Source organism: Miniopterus natalensis, chromosome 12 (assembly GCF_054644295.1).
Source record: "Miniopterus natalensis isolate mMinNat1 chromosome 12, mMinNat1.hap1, whole genome shotgun sequence".
Lineage (NCBI taxonomy): Eukaryota > Metazoa > Chordata > Mammalia > Chiroptera > Miniopteridae > Miniopterus > Miniopterus natalensis.
Genome location: NC_142092.1, coordinates 9,337,390 through 9,352,789, shown reverse-complemented (window position 1 = coordinate 9,352,789; position 15,400 = coordinate 9,337,390). Strand labels below are relative to the sequence as shown.

The 15,400-nt window shown below is 50.1% G+C and overlaps 1 protein-coding gene across 7 annotated transcripts in view; it reads right to left on the bottom strand.

Annotated features, from left to right (window-relative positions):
* Positions 1 to 5,088: 5,088 nt before the first annotated feature.
* Positions 5,089 to 15,400, bottom strand: part of FANCC (FA complementation group C) — a 222,828-nt gene continuing 212,516 nt past the window's right edge. For 6 of the 7 annotated variants that reach the window (XM_087822607.1, XM_087822608.1, XM_087822609.1 and 3 more), the window contains 2 exons: positions 13,504 to 13,710; positions 5,089 to 6,052 (listed from right to left, as the gene is read on the bottom strand). In XM_087822607.1, the coding sequence (XP_087678733.1) occupies positions 5,897 to 6,052; positions 13,504 to 13,710 (363 nt within the window). In that variant the 3' untranslated portion in view covers positions 5,089 to 5,896. Of the gene's footprint in view, positions 6,053 to 13,503; positions 13,711 to 15,400 lie in introns of those variants that run through there. The other variant, XM_087822612.1, reaches the window with a different exon arrangement.

The window sequence follows — 15,400 nt, the reverse complement described above, 5'->3', positions numbered from 1 at the left end:
GCGAGCCGCCCGATGGGCAGCGGGGCAGGAGAAGCGTGTGGCCCCTCTGCACAGAGGTGATGTGGGAAGCCCAGCAGAGCGAGGGCACACAGGGCAGAGGTGCCCAGCAGGAAGAGGTCAGGGGGCGAGCAGGGGCTGAGGAAAAGCCCTGGAATGTTCTGTCAGTCACGGGAAACCGCCAGGGAGGGTTGGACCAGAGAGGCAGGTGTGGCGCAGCCCAGTGGGGAGCCTGAGGACCACGGCTGCAGGCTCCCGGGCCCCCTCTGGGGGGACGCGCTCCTGGGCCCTCTTGCGCTGACTCGCACTGTGGGACACATGCCTGTTCACGCTCTACTTACTCCATATGACTCTCAGAATTTTCCCGGCAGATCTTTAATGTTTATTTCTCCGGATGAATTTTGGGGTCAGATTATGTAGTTATCTTATTAAGATCCTATTAAATTCCACTTATACCTCTGAGACTGTTTTATCCAGGACATCTTCCAGGAGAGAGCCAGGTAGAGCCTTGCTTCTCAACCGGGGCGGGGGAATGTCCCCCAGAAGGCACGGCAGTGTCTGGGGGGACACTGATGGTGGGGCAAGGGCAGGGCCCGCAGAGACTCGGCCCCTGCTGAGGAGGCACCTGAGGTCTGCATCAGTAGAAAGGCGGGGAGTCTGGGAGTCTGCTCTCCTGCCGGGCGCTGGCTGATTCATGGGACCCGGCCTCTCCTGTGCTCTACAAGAGGCTTAAAGAGCAGATGACAGAGTGCTGTGGACACTTTCCACTCTCTAGGTTCTCCCTCCCGGTATGTGGGAGAGCCACTGGACGGTGTCCACAGTGTCCAGGAGTGTCCCAGAAGCAATAGCCACACACGTGCTTTCCCAGCTCCCTTTGGGTCAGTGGCACCGGCAAAAGCGACGGTCTGGGCACTGCTGCTGGCTGGCTAGCACTGAGCTGTCTGTGGGCTTTTAAATACCCTTCTGATCAACTCCCTTCTCCTTTCCACTGGGCCTGTTTCTGTTGCTTGCCGCCCGGAGTCCTGCCTGACACACGGGATTCACCACCCTGAGAAGCACCAGAGGGCACCGTGAGACTTCCACACTCATTTATGAGACTTCCTATCTCTTCAGAAAAGTTAAGAAGTGAAACTTCCAGTATCAGAGTGCAGAAGTTTCCTACCCAAACACCAAGCACGACCCTGATGGCCAGGCCTGGGGAAGGAGCCCTCCCTTAGAAACCAGTCTGTGGGAGGCCGTGGGCCGGATAAACCAACCCTGGAACTGGGTGTCAGAAGCTTTTCCCACACACCTTCGTTCCGGTTCTTCGGGGTGAGATGGCGTGAGGACCGGTAGCTGAGGGTTAACAGACCCTTGGAGCCCACGCTAAGCCTGGTGGGGGCGGAGCACCCCCGGTGGTAGGTAAGGGCAGTAAGGAGTTCAGAGGGGAAAAGAAAGGCAAAGAGCAGGAGTTACATTAACCCGCTTCTCCCTCGAAAGCAATCGACGGGGATTCCTTGTCGAGTCAGAAAGAAAAGTCCTGTTTCCCTTGCTCCGCACACTGTGGGCTGCCTCACCCCCAGGGCTGGGGTGCGGGTGGAGGGTTGCGGGGGGGGCTCAGGCCTGTCTCTTCACGCAGCCCCCCAGGCCCCTGTGCCTGACTACTCCCCGTCAGCAGGAAACCTGGCTTTCTCCTGCCCCTGGACGCTTTCCCATCTTGTCCCACCAGTGAGAGGTGGGGCCGAGAGAAGGGCTAATAGTGCTAGTAAAACAGATCTGGCCCCGGGGCCTCTCAGGCAAGGGCTTCTCCAGAAATGAGACCTATCCACTTGCCATCTGCTCCTAGGACACTCCTGGGTGTGATAAGAGGCCCCGTGTCCCACGTCAGGAGCAGCGTGACCATGCAGAAAGCCCGGTGTGATGTCTGATTGCAGCAAAACAGGCTGCCTGGGCCTCTGAGTAGCCACAGGCAGTGCAGGCCACCAAACGGAGCAGCCGGAAACCACCTCTCAGCCCACCGGGCTGCAGTGCAGAGGCCCAGCTTCTGGGGAGGAGCCCAGGGACAGGACAGGGTAGGCTGTGCTCTGTGGGATGCGCTGTCTGCAAGACAAGGAACAGAGTCAGAATAACTCGCTGTACATGAAGTGGGATGTTTAACCCAAGCTCCTGGGACAAAATGTACAGGTGTGTACGATGCAACGCATTTGGCGTGAGTGACAGGTCCTGCCTACCCTCTAGTCACTCCCTTCTTTCCTGGCAGGGGGACCCCAGGCTTTAGGTATCTGGGGAAGATGCCGAGGCCCAAAGGGTAAGTCATATGGGTCCTTTGCAGGCAGGTTTCTTAGGTTTTGTGCAGCCTGGGCTACTGGCGGGTGCTAAGGCTCCCACACGTCCCCAAGTCCCCCGTGACCCAGCTTGTGCAGCAGGCCTTTCCTCCCAGAGCTTTTGGCTCTGTCCTCTCTGATCACCTCCTCTCAGGACAATTTTACATATTTTCAAGAGAGAAGAGAAAGGCAAGTCAGTCTTTTCCCCAGCATGCTTTATAAAAATCTCATTATTAAGACTTGAGAAAATTCTCTCAGCTTCACAGCTTGCTACTGGTAATGTAAAATTTTAGAGCTGTTGTCAGATCTTGGAAAACCTTTGCCAGGTTCATCCTAGACCCACACTCTGGCACTATGAAGGCCTCCCACACCTGCCCCTCATTTCTCCTGGGCACCACATACCTCAGGTGGCACAGGCCACACTCTGTGATGGCCTTGGGCCTGCGCCTTATGTCCCAGGCATCTGAGCTGGCACGGGTGGTGCTAGTGTCCGTGGGAGCTGCTCCTCATTGGGATCGCCACGTGTCCTGACTACTCTAGAGTGACGGCGGGCCAGCGCAGGGCCCCCTCAGCCAGACCCTGGAACACCCACGCTGCCCTGCCCCAGTGGGTAGGAGAGCACGGAGACTTATCTTTGCTGGTGGCAATCAAAATCTACAAATTTTACAAAAATGAATGACCAAGGGATTCACGGCCTCTCCCCTGGGCCCTGGAAGGGGCTTGGCAGTGAAAGGCCCTGAAGCTCAAGCCTCCTAACATCCTGGTGCATCCACCCTGGTCATAGCCCACAGGGCAGCAGGGTCTCCACTCTCCCATAGCCTGGCTCTTCCCACAGTGGAAGGGCAGATGACTGTCCCTTTCCTTCTTGGACGGTGTCAGCAAAGCCTCGGTGGGGCAGCCTTCTTGAACCTCTGAGAAGAAAGCCAGAAGAACGTCTGTGACACTGTGGAGTGGCAGAGTTAGCCAGTTTTCTGGGTTTCCGAGCCTGAGGCCGTCAGTTTTCTTCCTTTGGATATCCTGCTGATTGAAGCAGCAGGCACCTGCCTGGCACAGACACTGGGAGACCCAACCAGCCAACCCTGGTAGTGCCTCCAGTGTCAGCCCTGCCACTGGACATGCAGCTGGGGCCTGCAGTGAGGGGCAAGGCTGAGTGGCCTTCAGGGGCTTTAGCTGTGCATTTTCATCAGAGCCCGTTTTAGATGGACCCCTACTTCTTTGAACTTTTTTCAGAAACTGAAAGACTGAAAGAACCCACATATCTAGACTTTCCCCAGATCCAAGGCACTTGGATGAAAACTGAATCCCTCAGTGGCCTGACTTTTCTGCCCTGACTGTGCTCTTTTCTGTTGGCTGGGCCTGGGCTTGCTCAGGAGCCGAGGACACAGGCTTCTGTCTCGGGTTTTCAAGGGGAGAGTGTGACTCCCCACCCTTCCCCGGTGCACTGCCCCTCCCAGAGAGATGGAATGGGTGGCTCCGTCTAAAGGCGTGAGCTGCCCATCCATGCTGCTTTCCTTGGCTTGCAATGTAGCCTTCCTGCTGGTGTCAGCACCTTTATCGAGGTGGGAAAGGGCGAGGGAAGGAGATAGAATCAGTAAACAGACCGGTGCCTAGTATCTCTGGATGAAAGTCCTCAGGAGGGTTCACTCCAAACAAAGGGACTGCTGGCTGCTGGGAGTTCATGGGAATGGAGACCCGCTTTGCCAGCTCTGTCTGCTCAGTTGCCAACTCAAATGTCCAAGGCTTGGGAGAACTTAGGGGCTCTGTAAAGGAATAGAGAGATACTACAAAAAGGCGGGGGATGGCCAAAACAGGAAAGAGTCTTCCAGAAATGCACCTTCAAGACCTGAGGTGGATGACCCCCTTGTTTCCATTGTTTGCTATGAAATACAGTGTGGATGGGTGTCCAGGTGGAGGCACCCCCGCCCCACAGGGAGGTCAGTCCCAGGGGCACCTGCCTCAGGGGTCACTCGCTACCACACTGACCCCTTCCTTATGCCTGCAGGGGCTGGTCACAGCTTCCACGGCTCAAGCCGCACAGTCTGCCCAGGGCCTAGGTAGCTGCTATGGAGAGAACATGGGAGAGAACAGGGGGAGTGCATGTTACCAGGATGGTGGCGGGGAGAAGAGAAAAAGAAGCAGATAAGGGGGGGGGGGGGGGGGGGAGAGAGCTCTGTTAGCTGGGATTATATTACCTTGGGCTTGGGAAGGACCAGGAGCTTTTTCAAAATAACCAATCAACTTCCCAAGCTTTCACGGACTTGCGCTGGGCCTGCCTTCTAACCAGTCCGTTTCCTAGATCTCTCGGGGTTCTGTGTCTCCTGTCCAGTCTGATCCCTTTCCCAGGCTAGACAGACAGGCTCTCTGGTCACCATCTCGGCTCCCACTGCGCATGTGCTTACCTCCCCCCCAGTCTGGGCAGTAGGTGGGGACATTGGGAAGTCCGTCCCTCCCCCCTGTCCAGGGAGGGGAAGGGTGTGGGGCAATGCTGCGACCCCCGGGGCACCTATGATGCTGCATCCTCCTAGGAAAGCAGGATCACACTTTATAAGGTCGGATTTCCTCTGCTCCCTCCACTTATTAATACCTAGCTACCTGTGCCATCAGTACCTCAAATAGGAGCCAAGGCTGCAGGGGATTCCGAGGTTACTAACACCTAAATCAGAGTGGACACAGAAGAAAGTCTTGACTCACTCAATAAGCAGAATATACAGAAAAGAGCATACAGTCAATGTAAGTTAAGAATAACTCTGAAAAGAAAAAAAATCTTCAACTGATGTGAAGTATTAGCCTCTGAGTTACCAATTCTTTATTAGAAATTTCCATTTCCCTTAACAAGACACTGACATAACCTTTCTCGATGTCTCTAGAACATGTCCTGGCCCCTCCTGTCTGCCATCTGTGAGGCAGCAGGCGCTCTTTGGTAGCAGTCAGTGCTCAGCAAACGTGAAGCAGAGCGTCAGCACCAGAGCTGCTGTTACCTCTGTTGCCAGGCAGTGTTGTCTCCACAGCAGCATGTGCCCACCACTGACCAGTGGGCCCTGTCTTTACCTGCCTCCTTCCCCTTGGCTTGCCCAGGGGGTGCCCAGGGAAACTTTCCTTGCTAGAGAACTTCCTACATAAGCAAGAAAGTGTGGCTTCATCTCAAATCCCTGTAGATTCAAAGAAGCACCAGTAAAAATTACCTGACTTCTAAAAAGAGATCCGTGGAAAAGGGCTCAGTTACTTGCTAAACTGACCAATGGTTCATGACCAATTTCTTGGTCCAGAAACTTTGAAACATTCAAATAATAGTTATGCACCTTGGTTTGATAAGGAAAAAAACAAATAAAAACCAGTTCTCCCATCTGAGCCTTTCCATAGTGATTCTCTAACTGGCATCTGGCTGAGCTGGTAGAGAGAATGCTAAAGGCATAAAACGCAGTCATTAGTGATTAATTTGACTGAGTTTGGGAGAAAGATCCCGTCTCATTTTGTAGAATATGTACTATCAGATCTTGCCAAGATATGGCTTATTGTTACTACTCACAGAGGGTGCCCATTTGACAGAAAAGCCCACCGCTTCCTCCCGTGGCCCAGCGAGCCTGTGCCCGCCCACCTCAGTGGGCCTGTGCTAGGCTTGTGCGCAGCTCTGTAAGGAGCTCTCTGGCCAGTTCTCTCGATGTCGGGGCTTCCATGCGAAGACGATCCCATCTGTACAAGGTCTGGTCGAAAAAGCCAATGATCTCATGGGTTATCTCATCAGTGTGAGCCATCTGCAAGAGGACGAGAGAAGTCAAATTAAAACCCTTCTCGAACAGGTCCATCTCTGTCCAGTGGGCCACCTGTACCCATCCTGTCCCAGAAGAGCAGCCATGCTCTTGTCAGCTCCAAAGTGAGCTTGTCTTGTCTTCTAGGGGACTAGCACAGCCTGTTTTTCTCGAGGCTGGCCATCCAGTGAGCAGTCCCTGCCTCATCGCACCCTCTCCTGGCAGATGGCGTGCGCACCTCGGTTCCTGGAACGCCGGCCGGTACAGCTCTGGGGTTACTTGCTGTGCAGAGCAAAGGCATGTGGACCAGAAGAGCTGGGGCCTGACTTTCTGCAAAGGCTCACACTAGCATGAGAATCCGGAAATGCTGTAAGGAAAATGCCACCTGTTTTCACCGGACAGTTTATAAGTGGCATTCTTGGGCCAGCAACCAGCCCACTTGTCTTTTAAAGGCATCTAAGGTTTGAACACCTGATTCTCAAGGGAAGCAGAAGCGCAGGAATTTAGTTCTGCTAAATACAGCCTCAAGGGTCTGAGTTGGTGCCTGTAAGAATTTTCCTAAGAACATCAGTTTAGCAAAAAGGGAAGGGGAAGAATCTCATAATTTAGCTGCACAAAGAATTTACTGTGATTTTTTTGAAACAACCCACAATAAGCAGCTGTCCGTTTTTTAGTCATCTACGTATTTATTTGTGGGTGTCAGTTTATATTGAGCCCTCACTCAAATGTCTATGTAGCCACAGCAGCCCCAGGGACAGCTTCGTCTCCAACACTGGGCCTTCTGGAAGGTGCCCAGCTGGTGTACCGGGGACTGTCCCAGGGCCCAGGAAGCCCACCTCTGACTATCACCAGTCAGGGCAGACACTCCGAGAGCAGGCGTGCTCGGCGAGCTCAGTGCAGGAAGTGGGGGCACCACAGCGTCGGCCACTGGCAGGCTGCCGGAGGTCGGAGGGGCAGGCTGCCAACTTGGGAGCAGCTCATTGTGGCTCTTGGTATCTCTGCTGTCATCACGTGATTTTTACTCAGAAATCACAGGTGCTGTAGATGACTTTCGTCAGAGGCAGGGTCTGTCCTGTGCTCATCTACCACCTAGATCCTGAGTGGGGAAGACCACCTCCCGCTCCATTGCCCAGTGATCCCAGGCTCCCCACATGGAGGTGGGGTGGCATAGCTCTTATAGCAGAGGTGACCGAGCTGACCGTGCACCATCTTTACAAGCCAACCAACTCCAACCCTGGTCCAGCCAAGGTCTCTAGTCACATACAAAACCTGCCTCCCTGCAGCGGGAATCAGAAACTCGGACCCCTGCAAGATGAATGAGGCAGCCAGTATCGGGGTTAAGTTCATTCTGAGTTTAGCAACTATAGAACTGAACGCCCTATTTCAGATTCTAGCTAACTTTTGGCTATTATTTTTGGTCCAGCAACCAAAGACAGAGGAGTGGGAGAGAGAAGCATGAGCTCAGAGCAGGACAGGAGGCGGAGAAGGTGAGCCTCGGGTGGAGGGACCTGGACACCAGCCAGGTTGCTCTCGCCTCATCCCTGCCAGAGGTGCAGAGCAGGGGGCACAGTGAAGGTGGGACAAGGAGAGGGGAGCACAGCAGCAGAAGGCACGCGGGTTCTGATGAACGAGGTTGGTGGAAACTCTCAGAAGCTCAAGGTCTGCAGAAATGATCCCTGGGGCCTGTGTGAAAAGCCTGAGGAAGCAGTAGGCTGGGAACACCCTATAGAAGAGGCTGGTGGGAGACGACAGGAGGAGATGGGGGCACAGGGCACCCTGGATGAAACTGAGCTACTCAGTAAGGCAGGACCCCTCAGTGGTGTGGAGGGCTGTGGAGAGACACGGCTCCGACACACAGCCCCTGGTGTGTGCCCCCAGCCTGGAGCGTGCACGGCTCTCCACAGCTAATGCCAGGACAAGAGGGACAGGACCAGGACCCAGGAGCTGGCTCTGCCTGGGCCTGAGTTCATATCAGAGTTGGGCCAGGGCCTGGATGCCATGGTGGTGAAGCCAGAGCCACTGGCAGAGAAAGGCTGTCCCACCAAAGCTAAGACCCCCACCGTCTGGCCTCCACCTGCTCACAGGCCAGGCAGAGCTGGCTCAGGACTCTTTTCAGGGTGCTCTCAGAGAGGAACAGGCAAGGTGGTGGAAGGTGAGCAGCCCCGGGGAGGCTGGCACCGTGTGAGGGCTCCTCCACCCTCCTGCTTGTAGCTGCCCCAGCCTGTGGTGTGGCCACAGCAGGAAGCCTTCGAGTTAGGAGGCTGGTGTCAGCAAGAACAGCTTCAGAGCATCTCCAAGGGCAGCACCCCGGAGGCGCTGTGCGACGGGCTCCGTGAGCACAGCTAGCACCCACCTGTAAAGCGGCCAGCGTGTGCAGAGAACACTGGCATTTTATCCGCTGTGAGATGTCTTCGGCTGAGCTTGCTTGTAACATGTAGGGAAGATGCACCGGGTTTTCCGTGCCCCCCCAGCCTCAGGCGTTAGTACCCAGCAAGGACTGAGCTGTTCTGTGGGACGGGTGCCTGGCACATGCAGCTGACCTGGACTCTGACAGGACCCCGGTTCCTCATTCTCGGGACTGCACTGTGGGGGAGACCTGAGGGCAGCCCGTCCAGAATGTGGACTGGGTGCTGGGAACAGTTAGCAATGTGTCGGGATGACTAAAGCAGAGACCTGGTATCTCTGAGGAGCTCCCTCTGGGATATGTCCTCTCACCCATGGGCAGGCCGGCTGTGGTCTCCCTGGCCTGCCTTTCCATGCCCAGGGTGCCGGGTGCCAGTGCAGGAGAGGGGCAGCCGGCAGCCGGTCCCCAGGGTGGAGGAGGGGGCAGGCTCCGCAGGTGTCCAGAGCACAGGCTGGCTGTTAGAGGTCAGGTGACAAAACTGCTGCCAACACTCATGATTTAAAAGTGCCTGTTGGTGACTTTAAAATAACAATTTTAGAACAGCTTTAGATGTATAATTTTACCGAAAAGATAATACAGAGAGATCACACATCCCCACACCCAGTCTTCCAGTTATTAACATCTTTTATCAACATGGGACATTTCTGAGAATTAATGAACCAATATTGATACATTTCTATTAACTAAAATCTATACTTTATTCAGATTTTCTCTGCTTCTCCTGATGTCCTTCTTTTGTTCCGGGATCCCATCCAAGGTACCACATGCCATTCAGGCACCATGTCTCCTTAGGTCCCCATGGCTGTGAGTTCCTCAGACTTCCCTTGCCCTTGGCGGTCTGGACAGCTGTGAGGAGCACTGGTCAGGGGCTTGCTGGTGTTTTCTCATAATTAGGCCAAGTTGCATCAAGGATGCACACTGTCACACAACTTATCCTTATAGATGTTGACCTTGGTCACCTGAGTAGGGAGCGGCTGAAAAGTGACCATTACAACTTACACCTGGCCAGAGGTGAAGTGGGTGGTACCGAGCTCTCACCAGTGGAGTTGTACTCCAAGTGGGCTGGAAGTAAGTGAGGTGTGCATTTTATAAAAGTACATAATAGGTCACTGTGTTGGAATCACCCGAGGAGATGCACCCCGCACACGACAAGCACATCTTCTGCTGCTCTTGGCCATGCCCAAGCTCTGGATGGCATCTGTCTGAGCTCCTGAGAAATGGACTTGCCCACTGCACACGGCGTTTTACAGGTTTGCAGAGAGCCTTCTGGGCACTGGTTTCTCAGGTTCCTGGTGGTCCATTTTTCATTGGGACCTTCCTCATATTCACATTCACATTCAAACAGAGACTTCCCTGGAAAGGAGCAGGGGCCTCTGGGTGCTGGGAACAGTCCTTTTTGTTTGTTTTATCTCTACTGTTGAAAGTATTACACATATCCCTTTTTTTCCCCATTGATTCCTTCCACCCTGCACCCCACACCCCTCTAGGCCTTCACCACACTATTGTTTGTGTCCATGGATTATGGGTATATGCGTATAAGTTCTTAGGTTAATTTTTCCCCACCCACCCCTGCCTTCCTCCTGAGATTTGTCAGTCTATTCCATGCGTCTATGTCTCTGGATCTATTTTGTTCATTGATTTATTTTGTTCATTAGATTCCATATATGAGTAAGATCCTATGACACTTGTCTTTCTCTGACTGGCTTATTTCGCTTAGCATAATACTCTCCAGGTCCCAACATGCTGTCTCATAGGGTAAGGGATCCTTCTTTTTTACAGCTGCATAGTATTCCATGGTGTAAATGTCTGAGAAGATGCCTGATATGATTTCAGTCTTCTGGAACTTGCAGAGACTTGTTTTGTGTCCTAACATGTGGTTTGTCTTTGAGGATGTCCCATGTGCACTTAAGGAGAATGTATGTTTTGCAGCTTTGGGGTGAAATGTTCTGTAAATGTCAATTAAATCCATCTGATCTAGTGTGTCATTTAGAGTCACAGTTTCCTTGCTGATTTTTTGTCTGAAAGATCTATTCAGTAAACTCAGTGGGGTATTAAAGTCCCTACTATGACTGTATTGCTGTCCACCTCTCCCTTAAATTCCTCCACAAGTATTTTTTCACCCTGTGTGAGTCTTTTGTTCTGAGGTGGGTCTCTTGTAAACAGCATATATATGGGTCCTGTTTTCTTATCCATTCAGCTACTCTATGCCTATTGATGAGAGCATTTAATTCACTTACATTTAAGGTTATTATTGGTATCTACTTATCTATTGCCATTCTAATTCTTTATGCCTATGTTTCTCTATTTCTAGTTCTTCTTACAGCAGTCCCTTTAACATGTCCTGCAATGATGGTTTGGTGGTGATAAACTCCTTTAGCCTTTTTTTGTCTGGGAAGCTCTTTATTTCACCATCTACTTTGAATGATAGCCTTGCTGGATAGAGTAGTCTTGGTTTCAGATCCTAGCTTTTACCTTAAATACTTCATACCTTGTGTCCTTCAGTTTCTAATGAGAAATCATCTGACAGCCTTATGGAAGCTCCTTTGTAGGTAACAGATTGCTTTTCTCTTGCTGGCTTTAAGATTCTTTGTCTTGAATATTTGGCATTTTAATTATGTGTCTGGGTGTGGGCCTCTTTGGATTCTTCTTGCTTGGGACTCTCTATGCCTCCTGAACTTGTGTGACTTTTCCTTTACCAGGTTAGGGAAGTTTTCTGCCATTATTTCTTCAAACAGGTTCTCTAATCCTTGCTTACTTTAGACCTCTTCTGGCACTCCTATGATGCGAATATTGTTACATTTCTTATTGTCCTGCAGCTCCCTTAAACTGTCCTCCTGTTTTTTGGGTTTTTTTCTCTTTCTGATCTCTGATTGAGTGATTTTTCTACCATGTCTTCTAATTCTCTGATCCAATCCTCAGCTTCCACTAATCTGCTGTTTATCCTTCCAATGTATTCTTTATTTCTGCTATGTCATTATTAATTTCCTTCAGTTTCTGTATTTTTTCTCATGCTGTCGAGCATCCTTGTGATCAGTCTTCTGAACTCTATATGATAGATTTCTTATCTCCATTTCATTTACCTCTTCTTCTGGAGAATTCTCTTCTTTCATTTGGGGCTTGTGTTTTTGTCTCCCCATTTTGGCTGCCTTTTTGGTCTTGTTTCTATGTATTATATAGAGCTGCTAAGACTTCCAGTCTATTGGATGGTCTCTGGTGTAGGCCAATGTCAGATGCTGTATGTGACTGGTCTTGAGAACCCTATTTGAAGCTTTCTACAATCCACAGTTGTGGCTCCCTCTGCTGAGGCTGGAAAGGACCAAGATGCACACCAAAGTCTGCTTTTCCAAGCCCTGGGTCCAGAAGTAAGTCAGGCAAAGACTCAAAGTACCCAGAGGCTGATTGTTATTCAGTCTCTTAATGAGCCTCAGGCTATAGAAAGTCCATAGGGTGGGTCCAGAGGTTTTCCAACAAGGTGGGGCAACTGCTTCCCCCTCCAGGCAAAAGCTGCCTGGATAGTAAATATCTGCCTGAGAAAGATATCCTCTGCCTTATGGGGGAATGACTCAGCACAGGAGTCCAGTTGGGTGCCCTCTGAGCTCTATCTACAGAGCTGACAACCTGGATTCTCCTCACATTGCTTTAGTCCACTCTTCCCTCCCTCTGCTGGAGCCCAAGGTGAATGGCTGCACATGGAACTTTGTGCAGCACCCTTTAAGAGGGTGCTGGAACAGTCCGTTCTTGAGTAATTGTTGGTTGCATGTGTGTTTTGGTTTGTGAACACTCACCAAGGTATATATTTCATTATGTATATTTATGGCAATAAAAAGCAAAAACAAACTTTTTGATGAGCATTTTTATTACAGTAAAATAAACATAAAATTTGCTATTTTAACCATTTTTAAGTATACTATTCAGTAGCATGAAGTACATTCACAGTATTGTACAACCATCACCACTATCCACTTCCAGAACTTTTTCATTATCCCAAACAGGAACTCATGCCCATTAAACACTAACTCCTCATCCTTCCTCCCTTAGCTCCAGATAACCCCTATTCTACTTTCTATCTCTATGAATTTGCCTATTCTAGGTACCTATGTAAGTGGAGTCATATAATATTTGTTCTTTTGTGACTGGCTTATTTCACTTAGCATGATGCCCTGAAGGTATATCCATGCTGCAGCACATGTCAAGTGTCATTTTTCAGGCTGAACAGTCTATTGTGTGTGTAGGGCACATTTTGTTTATCCATTCACCTATTGATGGACATTTGGATTGTTTCCACTTTGGGATATGCTTTGTTGATAACAGCCATTCGGTGGGCATGGAGTGGTACCTCAGCGTGGTTTTGATTTACATTTCCCTAATGGCTAATGATGTTGGGCACTTTTTCATGTGCTTATTGGCTGTTTGTACATCTTCTTTGGAGAAATGTCTATTCAAATCCATTGCCTATTTTTGAATTGGGTTGTTTTTCTGTGCTGAGTTGTAAGAATCCCCTATATCGTTTAGATACCACACCCTTATCAGGTATGTGCTTTCCAAGTATCCTTCATTTCATGAGTTGTCTTTGATGCACAGAAGTTTTTAATTTTGATGAAATTCCATTTGTCTATTATTTCTTTTGTTGTCTGTGCTTCTATTCTCATTTTCCAAAAATTCACTGCTCAAACGCCATGAACTGTTCTTCACCCCTCCCATCAGCTGGCCTTCGGGAAGAGTTTCTTTGTAATGAATGAACAGAATTCTCTGACCTGCTCAGTAAGCACATTCTCCCTGTGATCCTGTTTCTCTCCCCAAGGAGGAAGAGAATCCTGCATTGACTGAAAGAAGAGCAGTGGGGAGACACGGGACCTAGCTTTTACTATGGGCACTGGCAGCAGGCCATGTGGCCTGGGATATGCCACCTCCTTTCTCTGAACCTCCATTTTCTCTTCTGTGACATGATGGTGTTGTGCAAGGCAGGCTCTGGGGTCCATCCCAGCTGTCTACCTCACTATCTGTGCATCCATGTGTGGACAGCATTTCAATACCCTAATAAGGGGACACTTACGGAACTGATGACTTCCCGGGCAATCAAGTGGCATCCAGGAGCCCAGAGCAGGAAGTTCAGGAGGAGGTGCCTGATCAACCACTGATGGGCAGGTGGCCTGAGGTCTCTACCTCGGCGCTCTCCAGCTGCTTCCTGCAGATCCCTGGCTGAGAGGGTTGGACTTCTGAGCAACTTCCTGAGGTGGCCAAGCACTGCTTTCACCTCTACCTGGGAAGTATCATTTAAAAGGTGAGAGATAGAAAAAGTTGGGACACACATAGTTCTAGGATGTATTTGATACTTGGAAGCAACCCGCCCAAAGGGAAGATTAGCACCCAAGGGAGGGTGGTGGAGGCAACCCAGGTCTGGGTTTACACTTTGCTCCACACAAACCCAAATGGGCGTAATGGAATTTTCTTGACTTTCTCTTGTCTTGCTCACAAAGTAGCTAGGGCACCATGCCAGGAACTGACCTTTTCTTGTATGAAAGGAATGGAGAAAAGTTCTCAGCAGAATGCAGGCACATTTTATATCGTGGGGAAAGGAACAAAAGGCTCCTTGAAGACTTGCTCACTATCACAGCCGCAAATCAGTTAGAGCCCCTGCAAGCAGACCTCCACCAAGCAGTGTTCTGATAAGAATGAGGTTTTCCTTTTGCTATCTTTGGGGCTGGGGGTGGGGAGAAGGGCACACACCCACACCCACCCACACAGACACACACACACAGAGGCACACACACACTTTTGTTCTAGACGCTGGCATAGTCTGTTTATACAGGTTTAAAGTCCAAGCAGAGGTCACAAGTCTGTGGAATCCACATAATAATGGTGATTGTTACAGGTCTGGGGTCGTTTGTGCATTAAACATATTTCATGCTGATGCTTTTGCATGCTACAAGAATGGTACATCAAGTTGTGACTTGGAAAAGAAGCAAAAACAGAAAGCCATAGACCCAAAATGCCACATGGAACTCACTGAATGTTCCATCACTTTCGAAAGAATACTTAGGCCTATTCTGAGAGTTCCCATGACTGATTTTATGGATTTTGTGTGAGCCCTTTTTTCTGGATGTTAAGGCCTCATTCAATGGAGTCCGTTATAAACTCCCGTACATGCAGAGTGCTGTGTGAGCTGTTCTGATGATACAAGACCGTGAGAAACTGCACCCCGGGGCGCTTCCATGGAGAGTGTCAGTGTCCCAGTGGGAGCAGGCGCTCTCACCGCCTCTCTTCTGTCAGCCAGACCCAGCTGCCCTCAAATTCATAGAGCCCACAGACGCCCTCTAAATGGGTCTGCAGAAATGTCAGGCTTAGGACGCTCTGCCTCATACCCACTTTCCTCCTGTCCAGTATTCACTCCCTGGGACTCACCTCCTAACTCTCTCTCACCCTAGACTGCCCTCCCATTAAATGCCCTCCTGACGTGCCAAAAACTACATGCTTTCTCACTTTTTCAGGAGAAATAGATAAGCTTTCTTTTCTAAGTATTACCTGTTATTTGCATTGTGAAAATTTATATATGCTCACTATAGAAAATCTAAACAAAAAAATAAAAACAAAAAAATTAAAATGACCTATAACCCTCCATTCAGAAGGACTCACTGTTAGAAACCAAATTTACAGCCTTTGCATCCCTTTTCTGTGCACTGAGCCCAGCACTCACTACACACAATATTCTGTATCTCGCAGTTTTCTGTTTACAATGCACTTTAAGGAATTTACCGTCCCTATAGCATATACTCTTTGAGAACGAGGTTTTTCATGGTAGAATGCTATTCTGTAGCTGGAATATGCCATAATATTTAGCCAATATCCTTACTGTTGAAAGTTTAGCCACTTCCAGTTACTGCAATTACAAATGGTGCTGTGAGGATATTCTTGTGCATAGATATTTGTATGGACCTCTGATTCCTTAGGGT